Here is an 18,907-nt window from a genome sequence, read left to right as displayed (position 1 = left end):
CTTTAAAAAAATACAATATAATATAGACTATATTTAAAGTAATTTAATTTGGATTTCTATAATTAATTTTTTTTATGGAGGAATTAGTTTATGGAGGAATGAAATAATGGATGATGTGCAAGTATGAAAAAAAACTTATATAGTGAGGCTGTTTTATAAAAATAATGACCTGAGTATCATGTTTATGCTTATATTTAATGTGTGAACTTCAACTGGTCATCTTGCTTAATCGTCAACTTGTTTTGTATTAAGAACATTAATATGAAACTTTTTTTTTGTTTTTTTATTACTAATTGTATGAATATTAACGTTGATTACTAATTGAATACATTTTTTTTTTAAACAGTGTGGTATAAGCCAATGTATTGGTATATTTCTGTACTAAACTTTTTAAAATTTAAAATTTTATTTGGGTTTTGGGGATTCTCCGTCACCCATGGAAAACCGTACGGGCGGGTGTGGGTGCTAAAAAATCCCCGAGCATTTTTTTGGGGATTTTCCGAAACCGCACCCGAAAATATTGGGGGTGGAATGGGGGATGCAACCCTGCCCCATTGCCACCCCTACTTCCTCCTCCTCCTTCCACTTACTATGTAGTTCGAGTTTCAAGGAACGACAAAAGGCAATACCATTCACCTGGAAACTTAGGACAAACATAATCCTCATAAAAGGCCAAAAGCTCCCCCTAAGGACCCAGAAAGGCTAGGAAAGAAATGATGTAATTCCCTCCGAAATCCTCAGAACATTGTTCATAAGAGAAAATCGCCACCTTAAACCAACATATAAGGCATAAATACCTGACATGTTCGCTCAACCAAAAAGATGGGAGGGAAAACACATCCATCATCAATGTAACCACAATCTCCGCAAAACCAATCTGAAAAAGGCAATAAGTTGCCCCTCAAAAGAACCTTCTAGTCGCTAGAAAGACAATGAAAAAATCGAGGATAACGCAATCGGATAAGAAATGCATCCAATATCATTCACCCTTTTTATACTACTCAAAAGGGAAAACAAATTAATAGATGACATCACTAAAAACCCATGGTATGCCCCTCAAAAATAGAAAAACAACAACAAGTGGAAGAATAGAGGGGAATCAGTGTCAATTAAAAAGACCCCAATAAGCATAGAAAAATGAGCTATGATAAGTGCATTTCTGAGTGCTGGAAAAGAGGTAAATCAACCGTCAGGAGCCACATACCTTTTTAACAGTCCTTTTTAAAAAAAATTAAAAAATGTATCAAAATTCAAATCCTTCCTCCATTAACTTATCAAAAAACGACAAGTACAACGCTTCCCAAAACTAATGATTTCTCATCCTAAAAAACGATAAATTTGTCCCGATGGACATCTGATATCAGATAAATATAATTATGTTATGTGGCACCATAAAATATGTAGTGCCTCCTCAGCTAAATACATCAAAGTGACTATGTACAAAAGCTTGACTCGAAAAGTCTCGTTAGACCCAGTCATGGATTGAGTCGTTGACATAATCGTACCTGGTCCTAGGAATCACAAGCCAATTGATCTTGAGGGATATCAAGTCTCGATATATGGGCACACCCCCTCCTCTCAACAGAAAACACGTGGCACATCGCTCCACAATTTGTAATCGTCTTCTACAGATGAGTAAGTTCAGCTTGAAATAAAGAGATTCATTTATTTCCATTAAATCTTACCTTACATATTTGTTTACTGATTATGATCATCATCTAGTTTCCATAAACCGACTTAGACATTGGAACAGGTTTGTCGTCCAAAGTCCTCCCTTGATCTTACTTCTGTATAGTTGCAGGTTGACACACGGATTCACCACATCACTTCGAAATTCGCCTAATTCCCCAATATTAAGTTATCAATTATATCATCTATGGGCAAATTATTAGAAGCACCCGGTTCTCCATGTCAAATGGAGGACCTCCCATACATATTTTGACACGTGTAACATGGACCCATATATATTATAAGAGGTTCCACTATTTTAATTATTATGTGGGATCACAATACACGTGTCCAAATGTGAATTGGGGTCCTCCGAATGATATGGAAGACCGGGTGCTTAATATAAGAACTCTCATCTATGACATTTTTTTTTTTGAAATCAAAAGAAACTTTATTATTCAATATCAGCACTTAAGTCATTACAAATGAACTGAGAGGGATTATGTTTCCATATCCCATAATCAGACACAGAACTAGACGCTCTTGCAAGTATATGAGCAATCTTATTCGCTGACCTCCTAATGAAAGAAACAGATAAAATATTTAGCTCACTAATCAGAGCTTTACAATCATCAACAATAATGCCAAAAGGGGAAACTAGTTCTGTAGTTCCAAAAATTGCAAGAACCAAGAGCTGAGAATCCATTTCCAGATGAACATTCGGATAACCTTCCTTCTTCAACCAACTAAGACCTTCACGGCAACTCATTCCTTCAGCCAATAGCGGATCCTGACAGTTATTGATCACACCATTACCAGAAGCTATGAAACACCCCTCATGATACCTTAATACAAAACCAAAACCAGCATGACCTATATCCTGGAATAGAGCAGCGTCAACTGTTCAGAAACATTGTTGCATTGTTATAAGAAACAACACGAGGTTGTCGATTCTCTTCCCACACCAGCCTATTTCTATCATTCCAAATTGCCCAGCATAACGTAGCAGCAATCTCAACAGATATATTATCATGGTGATTTATAATAAAAGCCTAGAAATCACAGAAGCTACTAACCCGAGAGCTCAGATCTCCTACCTTAGACATCATCCAAACTTGTCTTACTTCCGGATAGGTGACTAGCGCATGTAGGATAGTTTCATCATGAATATTACATCGAGGACAAAGTGTTGGGATATTGATTCGTTTCTTTACTCTCTCGGATCTTGTTGGCAGACACAGAGTGCTTGCTCTCCACATCAGATGTCGAACTTTAGGAGGGATTTTAATCCTCCAAATGTTGTTCAGAACCCTACCCATCTCAACCTCTTGAACATTAACACTATTATTTTGCAGGAAACTATAGCCACTTTTAACCGAATAGGCCCCATTTCGTTCTAACCTCCACCACCAACGATCCTGTGTCTCTCTCTGACTCAGAGTGATTTTAGAAATAAGTATTATATCCCTTACCGAGAATAGACTCTGCAAAATGGAATGATCCCACCCACCATTCCTATCAGATCGCAACATAGCCACTGTAAATGATTCATCACCAAGTGGCGCAATACTATCAACATATGGATTGATTTCATCAGGTAGCCAAGGATCAGTCCATACATTCACCTCCTCCCCTGAACCGATAAGAATACGAATTTGTGATTTCAACAGTGGAAGACCAGCAAGGATACTACGCCAAATATAACTTGGATTAGCTCTTACTTCAGCTTCAAGAATTGAAGAATGTGGGAAGTAACGAGCCTTAAAAAATTTAGCTACCAGGGAGGATGGTCTTACCAACAAACGTCAGGCCTGCTTGGCTAAGAGTGCAATGTTGAATCTGTGGAAATTTTTAAAACCCAGGCCACCTTTATTTTTAGGCTCACAAAGCTTCTTCCAAGACTTCCAATGAATCTTTTTCCCATCACCGTCTTCAGACCCCCACCAGAACGAATTAAGTAATTTTTCCAGATCTACACATAGTGTATTTGGAACAAGAAACATACTCATAACATAGGAAGGAAGTGATTGTAACACTGACTTGATAAGAACTTCCTTCTCGGCCTTTCATAAAAACCTAACTTTCCAACTGTTGATTCGTTTTCTGATCATAAGCTCCAGATATTCGAACACTTCCCTTTTGTTTCTTCCTATTAGCGATGGAAGACCAAGGTATTTGTCCGAATTAGAAACAACACCCACACCCAGACAAGCACCAATAAGTGAGCAAGTCTCTGTTAATACATTTCTGCTGAAATGGAGGGAAGACTTAGAAAGATTTATTTTCTACCCCGAAGCTTGCTCATAATGTTGAAGACACTATTTGATTGCATTACATTCCTCCATGTTTGCCCTGAAAAACAAGTAACTATCGTCAGCAAAAAAAACAAGTGAGTAATTGCCGGAGCCTGTGCTGCAACCGCACAGCCATGAATGTTACCCCTTGCTTCTAGAGCAGATAATGAAGCAGATAGCCCTTCAGCACAGATTAAGAACAGATATGGTGAAATTGGATCTCCCTGTCTTAGGCCCCTCTGTGGAATAATGGGACCAACTTCATGAGATCCATTGATGATATTGTACTTTGCTTTAGAAACACACTGCATCAACAACTGGATCCATTGTGGTGCAAAACCCAATTTTAGCATAATTTCCTCAAGAAATTTCCATTCCACTCTATCATAAGCCTTAGCCATATCTAATTTTATTGAAGCATAACCTGTTTTTCCTTGTGTTTTCCTGTTAAGGTAATGATTTACCTCAAAAGCGAGCATCACATTGTCGGATATCATCCTTTCTGGGATAAAGGCACTCTGCTGTTCTGAGATGATTCTAGGAAGTACCACTTTAAGTCTATTTGCCAGAACTTTCGAAAGAATTTTGTAAATCACGTTACATAAAGCAATGGGACGCAGATCAGACGCATATTCAGGATTGGGTTTTTTTGGAATTAGTACTAGTGTTGTTTCATTAATTTCGGTAGGGAATATACCAGTATTAAGCCAAAGAAGACAAGAATCGGTTACTTTTGGACCAACAACACCCCAAAATTTTTGGTAGAAGCCAGGGTTAAAACCATCCGGTCCAGGACTCTTGTCCGGGTGCATAGAAAAAATCGCAGCTTTAACCTCCTCTGGGACAAACGGCCTTAATAACTCATCATTATCTGCGACGGTTAACTTACAGGAGATACTAGCTAAAATAGGATCAGTCAAACATGGGCTGGCCGTAAAGATATCATTATAATAGTTTAGTAGAATCTGATCCAGACCTCCCTCCCAATCATGCCAATCCCCATCTGACCCCTTTAATCTAGAAAGAACATTCTTCTTTCTACGCAAAGTTGCAGCTTTATGAAAGAATTTTGAATTTTGGTCACCACCCCTAAGCCACAGTTGTTTTGCTCGCTGACCCCAGTAACTGTCCTTTTGAATCAGCAATGTTTCTAATTCACTCTTTGCTGCTTTGTAAGCCTGAACCGAATCGACATCATTTCTTCTCTTAGTTCTGCGGATCTGAACTTTACACTCTTCAATTTTCTGTTTGAATTGGTTCCTAAGTTCATCGCCCCACCGTAACAGGGAGGAGCCACACTACTTTAATCGTTCCGGGAGTGGAAAGTCTCTATCGCCCTGCCAACCACCAGTAACCCTATCCCTAGAATCAACCTCATGCAACCAGGCGTTTTCAAACCTGAAACAATGTCTTTTGTACATACTATTATGCATTGGAGAAAGAAAAAGAGCCGAGTGATCAGAACATATGACCTCTTCATTAAATAACTTTGCTTCATGGAAGCGATCGTGCCATGCTGAATTAGCCATGGCTCTATCAATCTTTCTTCAATTAGATTACCTGACTCCCTACCTCTTTCCCATGTAAATGGATAACCCAACAATTTAATGTCAGAAAGACCACATACCTCAATAGCTGCGTTGAAACCTCGCATTAGGGCAGGATTTTGTCTGGCCCCACCCAGTTTCTCAGCCTGTGACCGAATGTCATTAAAGTCCCCGGTAATAACCCACGGGAGATTGGAGAGTGTTGATAAATGTTGTAATAACTCCCAAGAATCTTTCCTACGAGATCGTTCCGGATAACCATAATATCCAGTAAGACGCCACGGTGCCTGACCATGTAGAACAATGACAACATCAATAAAATTCTTTGAGAAACGGAGTAATTGAACCGAATTTTTTTGATTCCAGAGGAGAGCAAGACCCCCTCCATAATTAACATGATCCACAAAAAAGACACCATCAAAACCTAACTTCTTCTTTATATCCTCCACTTTCGCACGACTACATTTAACTTCACTAAGAAACACAAACTCGGGCTTTGTTTTGGACACTAGGTCCTTCAACATTCGAACTGTTCGAGGATTGCCCGCCCCTCGACAGTTCCAACTTAAAGTACTCATAGCCCCGGGCAGGCCTGAACACCGGGACCCGCCTCTTCATTATTATTATCCTGTATAAATACTCTATTACCGTCTGTTGACCTCAACTATACATAGGAGTCCTCTTGCATATCACTTTCCAAGTCTTTTGGATCATCTTGTCGCCTTCTTTTGGACTCTGAAACTGTAATTTCCTCTGGACTTGTAACCAGACCTGGAATCCCAGGACTCATTTTTTGGAATGAAGTTGCTCTACCCCTGCCAAATTTTGTGTTTAGACTTGTGCTAGCCGACCGCTGCATTATAGGCGGACACGAGAGCAAATACTTTGATTGAGTTTGTTGAGCTGCACGCCAAGTTAGGGCACGTAGAGAGGTAGAGTAAGCTCTTTCTACTTTGTCTGGATCCGGGATATCAAGCAGTTGTTCGCAAAACTTATCAGCATGGCCTATACAGCCACAGAAAAAACAAAAGGTTGGTAACCTTTCATAACGAAACAGCATCCAAAAGGAATCTCCACCAGCTTTGCAAATTTTCAACTTTCTTTTTAGTGGTTGAAGCACATAACTTATTACTTACTTTTCAATTTTCATCTATGACATATAATAGATGTAAACTTAACTTATTACTTTTTGTTTAACAATAATAAAAATAAATTTTCGCCTTATTTTTTTTAGGGTAAATAATTTATTAGTCCCTTACTTTTTACCTAACACACTGTTTAGTCCCCCTATTTTGAAAAACACATTATAAAGTCCATAACTTTTGCTAATATTAACCATTTAGTCCTTTTGTCTAGTTTTTTTAGACTTGTAATCGTTATATTTTAGCATAAACAGATATATATAAAATAACAGAGTAACATGGTCAACTTGTATTGTACCGTGGTTGTCCTAAAAGTTAAGATATGTTCGGTTAAAAATCTAAAAAAATAGATAAAAGGACCACAAAGTTAATATTAGCAAAAGATAGGGACCTTAAAATGTGTTTTTCAAAATAGGGGGACTAAACAGTGTGTTAGGTAAAAACTAGGGGACTAATAAATTATTTACCTTTTTTTTAATTAAACTCCAACAAAATATTTTGAGTTTTTAAGTTCTATTTAATAAATTTATCATTTATTAATTTGAGACATTAAATTCAAAGTCAATTATGATTACATGTCTTAAATTTTTTTTTTTTTTTTTTTTTTGATAAAAGTGTCATATTTCATTCCATAAAATCATAAAGTACAAATACAGCACAATAAAACTTCCCGCTCATACAGGCTATAGCCAGTATAAGAACCACAAAGGGAAGAAAAAAGACTACAAAGAGCAAGAAAAAGACTACAAAGAGCAATAAAAAACCACAAAGGGTACAAATACAACAAAATAGAAATCATATACTCCTCGGAAGTCTAATCCCATTGAAAAACAGCTGTAATCCATTCTTCATCATCTAGCCTCTTCCGGACATTCGGATCTGAGTCCTTTCTGTTTTTGCAACCACGCAGATCTATAGATCTGCGGACAAGATGAACCTTTTCCGTTCTTGCTAAGACCGAAAAAAGAATAAACGATAAAAGTATAACTAACATGTGTAGATCTGACGGAAAAGAGATTCGAGAAAGTATATAGACTTCAAACTAGAAAGAAAAGATAAAACTGAAGTTAAAAAACAAACACTAAAACATAAATGGGAGGAGGAAGAAGGAAGACAAGCTTCCTCCTTCCTCCTCTAAGAGAACCTGAACAAAAGAAGGAGGCGAGATGGTGACGGTGGCGGAAAACTAAATTTAATAGTAAAAAAAAAATATTTGTTATTTCATTTAAATTTAAAATAGCTTTAACATTTCAAAATAATTTTCCATATATTTCACGTGAGTATAATAAAACTATAAAAATATAATTTTACTTATAAAAATTAAAATTTTAAACCCAAATAAATGAATTCTTCTTCCAATTTTTAACCGGATTCTGTACGTACAACTAACTATTTCATTAATTAAGGATTCAATGTATGCAACTATAATTAATTAAGGGGTTAAAGGTGTAAAAATACCCCTAACGTTTTGGGTTAGGAGCAATTTTACCCTTAACATCTAAAATAGTATAATTTTACCTTTAATATTGGAAGTCAAGAGCAATTTTACCTCTAACATTGATAAATTGGGTTAATTTGAGAAATAATCCATCAAATTGTCTTCTCGGTCATGAATCTTATCATCTGCACTTCACACGTGTATCATTTTATCAGTAATAAATTACAAGCAAATGTTGGGACGTCACAAAAATATACTGTCTTTTGTACGAATTGGACAAAAAAAAATTTAAAAATTCACCGAATTTATAAATTATAAAAAACATGAAATCCTTTTTTTAGAATAAATTGATATGCAATTGGTGCAAAATAAGAAACAAAAATACCTGTGTTTTATAATAGTGTTTAAAATTGACTCAAATTATCAACGTTAGGAGTAAATTTGCTCTTGGCTACCAACGTTAGGGGTAAAATTGCACAATTTTAAATTTTAAGGTAAAATTGCTTATGACCCAAAACGTTAGGTGTATTTTTGCACATTAACCCTTAATTAAGCATCTAATGTGTAAAATTGAAAAATTGGATAACTAATCAATAAAATGACAAAATATTAAGGTCTAACGATGGATTTGTCCAATGACAATTAAAAATAAAAACGATGTCGTTTAACGGTTAGAAGCTGTTTAGCCTCTCAGATGATCCTTTCCCGGTAATCGGCGCTACCCAATATCTAAATGCAATTCCCGGCGAGCCAAACCAAGCTCCTCCGAACAGTAACTGCATCTACTACAACAATTCACCATTTTAGCAACAACAGAGCTGCAGAGCAGAGATGTCTATCTCTTCTTCAATCCACCAATTCACTCTCAAACCTAACCCAAGTCCACACTTACATTCTCAAATTAGGTCTCCACAATAACCCCCTTGTCCTCACCAAATTCACTTCCACATCTTCTGATCTTCGTGTTATTGATTACGCTTCCTCTTTCTTATTCTCACCGGAATCTGACACCCGTTTATACGATTCTTTCCTCTTCAATACCATTATCAGAGCTTACGCCCAAACGAGTAATTCCAAATCCAAATCTTTGTTTATGTACAAACTCATGCTTCAGTATAACGTTTTGCCTAATAAATTCACTTTCCCCTTCGTTCTTAAAGCCTGTGCGGGTATTGGGGATTTGAATTTGGGTAAATCAGTTCATGGATCCGTGTTGAAATTCGGGTTTGATGATGATGTTCATGTGCAAAACACAATGGTGCATATGTATTTTTGTAATATAGAAGGGATTGAGTTTGCACGGAAGGTGTTTGATGAAATGCCTAAATTAGATTCGGTTTCATGGAGTGCGATGATTGGTGGATTAACACGTTTAGGGATATCCAGTGATGCAATTAATTTGTTTAGACAAATGCAGATTTCAGGGGTTTGTCCTGATGAGATCACCATGGTTTCTGTGTTGTCTGCTTGCGCAGATTTGGGCGCTCTTGAGCTAGGTAAATGGGTAGAGTCCTACATTGAGAAAGGTAACATTTCTAAAACTGTTGAGCTTTGTAATGCTCTGATTGACATGTTTGCAAAGTGTGGTGATGTTGACAAAGCTATCAAATTGTTTACAAACATGAATCAGAAGAACATTGTTTCATGGACTTCAGTGATTGTTGGCTTAGCGATGCACGGGCGCGGCGGAGAGGCTGTTACATTGTTTGAAGAGATGATAGAAACCGGAGTCCCCCCGGACGACGTTTCCTTCATTGGGTTACTCTCCGCCTGCAGCCATTCCGGGTTAGTTAACAAAGGGAGAAACTTCTTCAAACTCATGAAACCACATTTTGGGATTATCCCTAAAATTGAACACTATGGATGTATGGTAGACATGTTATGCCGTGCAGGACTCATCAACGAAGCATTAGAATTCGTTCAACAAATGCCAATGGAACCAAACCCTATCATTTACCGAACGCTTACCAATGCTTGTCGCGCCAACGGTGAATTCAAACTCGGGGAACGCATCAGCAAACAGTTAATTACAGCTGAACCAATGCAGGAATCAAACTATGTGCTACTCTCCAACATTTATGCCAAAATGCTGAAATGGGAAAACAAGATGGAGATCAGAGAATTGATGGATAAGAAGGGGATAAAGAAGATCCCGGGGAGCACAATGATTGAATTAGGTAGTAAGATCTATGAATTTGTGGCTGGAGATAAGTCTCATAGCCAACATAAGGAAATAAATGAGATGGTGGATGAGATGAAAAGGGCGATGAAGTTGTCCGGTTATGTTCCGGCTATATCTGAGGTTTTGCTTGACATTGATGAGGAAGATAAGGAAGATAGCTTGAATACACATAGTGAAAAACTTGCTATTGCTTTTGGTCTACTGAATAGTCCTGCTGGAAGTGCTATTAGAATAGTGAAGAATTTGAGAGTTTGCAGTGATTGTCATTCTGCTACTAAGCTCATATCTAAGATATATAATAGAGAGATAGTAATGAGAGATAGACACCGGTTTCACCATTTTAAGAACGGGTTATGCTCGTGTAATGATTTTTGGTGACATATTCAATGCTTAAGATCGAGAGCGAGCATTGGCACTACAGTAAACGTTATTGTCGTGTGACCGAGAGGTCACGGGTTCGAGTATTAGGAGCGGCCTCTTGCCAAAAAAATTGGCAGGGGAAGATTTGACGCATAGTGCACCGGACCGCCCTTTATTCAATGCTTAAGTTCGGAAAATGTTCCAATAATGTCACAAGAGTTCATTTTGTATAAAGTAACTTATTGTTGCGTTTTGTACTATAGAGTCGCTTTAGAGTTTTCCGAATCATGTTTTTGTTGGAAATGCTTACTCAATTCAACTAGTTCATGTAAGCGTTATGTGTATTAATTTATTGCTATGTGATGCTAATTTTCTCTTGCTCGATGTATTGTTGTCGACCTAATTAGCTCTCTTCATTAGCTACTTGATTGTAGGAATCGGTCATCCTTGATTTAAGGAGTAATAGATAGGTAGTAGGGTTGTTATGCTTCCTTAATTGATTATAGGAGTATCTTGTATGTATGTGTATATATTTTTATGTATTCTTTTATATTACATAGCATGTTATTTCTTTCTATTTATATGGTTTTTTACACTTTTTAACATTCAATAGGTTAACCTAACTAACCTAGTAAGTTAGGTCATTCTTTCAATGACTCATCCTTCTCGTGGACTAAGTAATTTAGATCTTGCATGATTTTGTGATCGGGATTGAGATAATGAAATACTGAGGAAATTGTGTTGCCTTTTGGTTGAAGTGGTAGATAGAACTTCTGCACAATTGTTTATATGTGAGTAGGTCCCTACATTTTTAGAACCAAAAGTTCAGCTTTCTTTATAAACAGTTAAAATTGTTTTTCGCAAAAATTACAAAGTGTAAAATGACTTTTACAACTTTTCCACCTTTTAAGGAAAACAATTTTCTATCTATGCTTTTAGCTTTTTCGGCTTTTAAGAAAAGCAATTTTACATTTAGCGTACGATGCTTTTAGTTGTGAAAGCTACTTTTAGGATTTAAGAAAACAATATCAAATTGAACATTAAGAGTAGTGGAATAATAATCCGCACATAATTGCGTTTGTTCTCACTGTAGTCTCTAAAGCTCCACGAGAGTTTTTAACGTATATAGTGTTGGAAAAGATGTATATAAATAACAATTTTAGATTGTTATTTTTTATCAACTTGTGACTTAAAATATATAACCGATAAATAGACTTTAGAATAACTTGAAATACGTCAATGTATTCTATGTAATGATATCTTTTTGACGGTATATTATAAGGTCGAAACGAGTAAGTGATGAAAAAGAGTTTTACAAGCTTTAACCAACTACTAAGAGAAATGTTTTTTCACGCATAGGGGATGCGATTGAAGCTCCACTTGATTAGAGATGCACTTGTACATGCCTCACATTTCACTATTCATGTTCTTCCGAACGGTTTATAAACGTTTTCATACACTTTCGTATTATTATTATTATTGCATATTTCTGTATCCGTCTGTTTTTTATTAATCACAAGGGTATTTCAACCTTTGGGCATGGGTTCACCCGTTAGGGCAGAAAAGGAGCTCGTGTCTCTAACTTGGGGGATGGTCACGTTGACCTAACATCCACCAACAATTTTTAATCACTTGTTTACTTCTTTATTTCACGTTCGTCAAATGTCCTTAGATACATGATCAACCTTGTGGCTAGTCGCCCAACATTTGCAACCCGATAATTAAGTTATTAGAGCACATCCAATAGAGAGTGTTTGATCGAGTTTTTGGTGAGGTGACATTGACTTTAGCAATTTTGAAGGAGTGTTATTTATTGGAGTAACGGTGGTTGCTTAACTTTTTGGCGACTTGCTTAGGATTGTCAAACTTTTTTAATATAAAAAAAATGTTTAATTGCTTACTATTGGTGCATTTTTATGAAAAATTTATAATTAAAATAAATTATATTTAAAATAATGTTACGTGGGACTATTGTATCAACTTTTAAAGTTGCTTATTATTTTGATCTTTTTTTTTTGCCAAAACTGATGTGAATGAGTGATGAGATAATATTATATTTTAATATGATGTGTTAAGTTTTTTTTTTTCAAAAAGATGACTGAGGTTCCTCGTCTTTAGAATATCAATTTAACTGTTGATGGCCTCAAAATAGAAAATTTCAAGAATTGATAATATTTTAGGCAACTTTAATTTTTCAACATTTTAATTTTGACGTCACTCTAGGCAACTCTAAAAATTATGATTTTAGAATATGGAAAACATAGTCACGTGGTAAATATGATATCAAATAAATTTAATTGTTGAAATTTGCTAACGGTCAAAATAACAGTGAAAATCTAGAATTCATTGATTTTCTAATGATAAGAAACCTTATTCTTTTTTCTTTGGCCTAATACATCACCAGCTCCTTGAACTTGTCCATAATAGTAGATTGGCTCCCTGAACTTTACAAGTGTCTCATCGGCTCCTTGAACTTGATTGTTCCGTATCAACAACTCCCTGAACTTGTCTATAAAAGTAAATTAACTCCCTGAACTTTATAAGTGTCTCACCAACTCCCTAAACTTGTTTATTCGATAACAACTAAATACAAAAACCATAATACTAACTCTCAATTCTCATCTGTTCGATCTCTCAAACCTGCAATACTAACTCTTATAATAAGCTGAAAGGTATGAGAAGAGAAAAAATTACCTCTCAAATAGATGAAGATGTAGTTTTAGAATTTAGCTTTAATAGGTTTTTGTATTTAGTTGTTAAAGTTTAGGGAGTTAGTGAGACACTTATAAAATTCAATGAGCTAATCTACTTTTATGGACAAATTTAGGGAGTTCATTATACGAAATAATCAAGTTCAAAAAGCTGGTGAGACACTTACAAAGTTTAGTAAGTCGACCTACTTTTATGGACAAGTGGTTAGTGATGCATTAAGCCTTTCTCTTTTTACAAAAAAAAAAAAAAAAATCCACGACACTCATCTACAAAGAGTTAAAACCACATTAATTATATCTAGGCCCAATACATTAACAGCTCCTTAAATTTGTCCAAAATAGTAGATTGACTCCTTAAACTTTATAAGTGTCTCACCAGCTCCTTAAACTTGCTTATTTCATATCACCAGCTCCCTAAACTTGTCCATAAAAGTAGATTAGCTTCATGAACTTTGCAAGTGTCTCACCAACTCCATAAACTTACTTATTCTGTAACAACTAAATACAAAAACTTATTAAACCTAAATACTAAAAATACGTCTTCATCAATTCGAGAGGTAATTTTTTCGCTCCTCCTACCTTTCAACCTATTATAAGAGTTAGTGTTGCAGGTTTGAGATATTGAATAGATGAGCATGGAAAGTTAGTATTATGGTTTTTATATTTAATTCTTACAGAATAGACAAATTTGAGGAGTTTGTGAGATACTTGCAAAGTTCAGTGAGCTAATATACTTTTATGGAGAAGTTTAGGGAGTTAGTGATACGAAATAAACAAGTTTAGGGAGCTAGTGAGACACTTACAAAATTCAAAGATCCAATCTACTATTTTGAATAAGTTCAGAGAGCTGGTGATGTATTAGGCCTTGTATCTAAAATTTTAGCAAACTATTTAAAAAAAAATTGCCATGAAAGTTTTATAGAGTTGACTTAAAATTTAACAATAAAGAACAATTGATTAAATTAAATGGAAGTTGCCAAGTAGCCGGCCATGTATGTCCATTTCCTATGTTTGAATTCCTTGTCCATTTTGTCCATTTTATCAAACATAGCAGGCTACGTTTGGCAACAACAACTCTAGTCCATCTATTTTATACACCCTAATTAGATAATTACAATTTACAATCATCATTAACATAATCTCATAAATTAACCTAAATATAAACTGTTACGTATCCTAGTAATTTTCCCCTTAAGATGTGCTTTTATTTTTTTGAAAATTAATTGATGTTTTTGTCTCTGTTCCACTGTTACTTTAGTTTATATATAGAAAGACTAAGACAAATTCTCAATCCCATAGTTTACTGAATAAAAACAGAAAAACGTGTCTGAGAAGAAAAGAGTTCTCTTTTTTAGGAGAATATTGATGTGACAAATTTTCTGATTTGAGGGGATTTTTTTGCATAATTTGGGACCATTGAAAATGTCAAATGAAGATTAATTTGTAACACCATCTCTAAACTTTGGTTCATTTGCATTGAGCGTCCCCAACTCTAAAACCCGACCAATCCTTTCGATGAAAACCCATTTCACGGAAAAGGGTTATCTTTAAAATTCAATCTTTTGTAGCATCTTTGTTAGGATGATCAATTTGTAACACTTTCGAAATCCTGGTTTGTTTGCATTGCTTGTTCGTGACTCTAAAACCCGACCAATCCTTTCGATAAGGTAGGTGAAACCCCATTTCGAGGAAAAGGGTTAGCTCTAAAATTCAATCTTTTGTGGCATTTTTGTTATGATGATCAATTTGTAACACTATCTAAACTTTGGTTTTTTTGCATTGATCGTCCTGACTCTAAAACCCGACCAATCCTTTCGATAAGATAGGTGAAACCCTATCTCGAGGAAAAGGGTTAGCTCTAAAATTCAATCTTTTGTATGATTAATTTGTAACACTATTTCTAAAAACTTCGGTTTGTTTTCATTGATCATCCCAAACTCTAAAACCCCACAAATCCTTTCAATAAGATAGGTTAAACCCCATTTAGATGAAAAGGGTTAAAGCTCTAAAATTCCAATCCTATATGGAATTTTTGTTACGACAATCACTTTTTTAGGACGGTAAATGCAATTAACCCCATTTCGAGCAATATGATTGCCTGAATAGAGTAATGAATTAGGTGAAAACAAATCGACACTTACAAAACAGTACCAACCGAACCAAACAAGTCCTAAAAAGACCATCGAAAAGGATGTACTGAAATGCTCTAATTTTAAACAAGACAAAGGGCAAAGCTTTTAACTTTGGGTAGATTGCTACTGATAACAGTGACGAGTAGAAATCACCCATGATTTCGTATCTAGCAATGCAGGGAATATGAGAATAAGTTAAAAGCTTTAAGAGACAAAAATGTAGTCAACACGTGATCATTGTAGCTGAGCAAGGTAACCTGATAGGCAATTGCTGGAGAAAAGTTAATGTATAAAACACAAGACATATATGATTATTAGGGTCCCCACTTTCTGTCCAGATTTTCCCTCCACTTCTCTTTTTAAAGTATGAAATCTATGCCTCAACTCATGGAAAAGCAGTCAAACCTGCACTTTTCTATGCTTTTATAAGTAGTAAAATATTAGTTATTTTCCGGCCACCATATGAGGGACCAACAGGGTGAAGCACCAGCCATGGCATCACCATAAGATAAAAGGATTCACACTTTCCTTCAGTGCATAAAAGAACAAGAACCATAAAGACTAGTCCTAACAATTTGTCAATATCAGTAGAAGCTCTTGATTCCTAATACGAGCCCACTTGACACAACACGTTTGGCATGAGTAAAATATTAGTTATTTTCCGGCCACCATAGGGACCAACAAGGTGAAGCACCAGCCATGGTCTCAGCTCCATAAAAGGATCCACACTTTCCTTTGGTGCATAAAAGAACAAGTACCATAAAGACTAGTCCTAAAAGAGTTTGTTAAACTTAGTAGAAGTTGTCGATTCCTAACACGAACCCACTTGACACAACATCATGTGGAATGCATCACATAACACGATTATGATACGAACACGTTTTGAAATCACTAAACGTAGACTGTAAGCCCTCTAAAGACGCAAGGAAGCAATAGAACAAGAAATTCTATCAAAACAAAAGATTGCTTGAAATTTCATATGAATCAAATCTTGTCAAAATCTAGACCACCCTCAAAATCCATCAATGGATTTAAGAATCCCACAAGCCAAATTTATTTCTAATTACATACCAGACAACACAGGGAGTTGTCTTTCAGTACACAATGCATTGCATTCTGTAATCACTAACAAAATAAAGCTCCAATCCTAGACTTCTATAAACATAAGGACCAATTTGGTGAGCAAATATGTTACGACAACACAATTTACAAAGACAACCTGTTTGACACGACCCATATGTCACAATTATCATTTTTGTTGCATTTATATGATATATAATCATGTGGAATATATAGATTATATAACACGGACTACAACTATGACACAACAATCCATTTTGATACCCTAAAAATTGCCCATCTCATGGTTTGCATGCAATAAAATCATAAAAGTGGACGATCTTCAGTATACCTCATTATGAACACTCAGCAGATGGGATTGCCTTTACTAGGAAAATTGTTAGCTATCCTGACATAATTGCAACTTCAACTTCTAAAAACAAGAGCACAACACATCAAAATTTGCAGAAGATGAGGTAAAGCATGACAAAAATACACCTACATATAGGCTATAGCATCAACAACACAAGGGAGAAGAAAAATATATGAATAAATAAGCACTAAAGCTTCGTTAACATAAGAGGTTCCTACATAAACATGAGTAAGATAAATGATCAAAAAATTAAGAAAAAACAAAATATAGAGGTATCTGAGATAGGCAGGCATATCCCAAATCCGAAACATAACTAAAGATCCATAACTAGCATAACAAACGTACATCTAGAAGCAACATTACCGATTGAGCAAAAGAAAACTGAGAAACTCTCTATTCTTTTTGCCATCAAAACCACCATACCCTGGTACTCCTTCCTCTACCCCTTCTGCTCTTATTCCAAATACTCTCCATCCAATTCTACAACTGAATGATCTTTCTCTTGAATTAAAAATTAGTTTGGTGATTCACTTCTCTTCCCAGTTCCTTCCCCTTCCCTTTCCTCCAACAATTTTCCAGCCTCCTCATCAGCTTGTTGGGCCTTCTTTTGTGCCTCCTTAGTTTTCAATGCCTGCAATTTGGCATGATTGTAATATGCAACACCCAAAAACGCAAGTCCGTAGCCAAACAGATTGATTGGGGTCACTGTATCCTTGATGACAGACCAAGAGAAGGCGATCAACAGCCAATCTTTAACAACACCAGCCACATTCATAGTCAAAGCTGAAGTCTTTCCCACAAGCAAAAACACGGCAAGATTCAAAGCAAAAGCGCAGAGTGAATTGGTACCAAAGATCGCAAAATCGAAGTGAAAACTCGAATTCTCCTTCAAAATTGGGTATTCAACGAAAATCCAAGGCACAAACAAGAAAACCAAACAACAAGGCGCAACATAATAAAGAGAAGTAATAGGATTCAGTGTGATTCCTCTAGATGTAAGCAAGATTTGAATCAATACCAGTCTAGTAGCCTCAAAAGCAACAGCACCGAGTTGTAAAAGAACCCCCCAGGTATCAAATCTGGCTTCACCATAAGCAGCAATCGCAACACCGAACGAGATCGACAGCATATTCGCCATTGTATCCGTCTTAAAGCTCTCCCTTTTCAACATAACCCCAATCGAATAAACAGCGACAGGCATCAGAGCTTTCAGCATCTGAATAAACGACACCGACAAATAGATATACGCCGAATTGGATAGCCAGAGACTCAGAGAATACAAAGCCCCAATCGGAACGACGGAAGAGAGATACAGATCGCGAGACATGGTAACAGGCTCAACGAATTTGAAAACCTTGATTAGGAGAAACGCAAGAGTGGCGCAGAAGGACATGTGAATCATGGTGAGAGAGATCGGGAAGGGCCAATTGTACATCTTCTTATCGAGGATGTACTTATTGTAAACAATGACAGTGAAAGAGAGGAAGATCCAGATTGCGACATAGGTGTAGGAGAGGAGGATCTTCTTCAAAACGCTGTCGCTGAGAGATCCACCCTTGCCCATTGTTGAGGATTGAAAAGGGAGGGGAGGGGAAAGGGAAGAGGAATCGTGAAAAGTGAACCGGAGATTGAAATTGAGATTTCCGAAGAGAGATTTAAGGAGGAAGGAGACGAAGAAGAAGAGGGTTTGGTTAGGAGTGGTGGCGTTGTTTACTCTTGAGTAATGACTTCTTTATTTATTATGTTTTCTAATTCTTTTTTTTTCTTTTTTAATTAATTATTTTTTGTTTTTGTGAAATACAAGTTAATTTCATTTTTATTAATTTTGTTTTTGTGAAGTTTAAGTTAAATGGGTTTTTAATTAATGATGAAAAAACATGTTTCCATCTTTTATATTTTTTATGTTACAATTTAAAATATTGAGTATTGGATTAAACATTAATAAAAAAAAATTACAATGGACCGATATCGCGGCTAGGATCAGTACTGGTCTCTCTACTT

General features: G+C 35.9%; 2 protein-coding genes across 2 annotated transcripts; one reads left to right on the top strand and one right to left on the bottom strand.

The window, feature by feature from the left end:
* The first annotated feature begins 8,779 nt into the window (after nt 1–8,779).
* Nucleotides 8,780–11,212, top strand: LOC136201906 (pentatricopeptide repeat-containing protein At4g21065-like). The gene has a single exon (XM_065992285.1). The coding sequence runs from the start codon at nt 8,823–8,825 to the stop codon at nt 10,647–10,649; it is 1,827 nt and encodes a 608-aa protein (XP_065848357.1). The 5' UTR covers nt 8,780–8,822; the 3' UTR covers nt 10,650–11,212.
* A 5,851-nt stretch (nt 11,213–17,063) lies between these two features.
* On the bottom strand, nt 17,064–18,626 carry LOC136202816 (probable sugar phosphate/phosphate translocator At4g32390). The gene has a single exon (XM_065993719.1). It carries the CDS (start codon nt 18,468–18,470, stop codon nt 17,421–17,423), a length of 1,050 nt encoding a protein of 349 aa, XP_065849791.1. The 5' UTR covers nt 18,471–18,626; the 3' UTR covers nt 17,064–17,420.
* Between the last annotated feature and the right edge of the window lie 281 nt (nt 18,627–18,907).

This window comes from Euphorbia lathyris, chromosome 8 (genome assembly GCF_963576675.1).
Source record: "Euphorbia lathyris chromosome 8, ddEupLath1.1, whole genome shotgun sequence".
In the NCBI taxonomy this organism is placed as follows: domain Eukaryota; kingdom Viridiplantae; phylum Streptophyta; class Magnoliopsida; order Malpighiales; family Euphorbiaceae; genus Euphorbia; species Euphorbia lathyris.
This window is presented reverse-complemented; position numbering and strand designations above follow the sequence as displayed.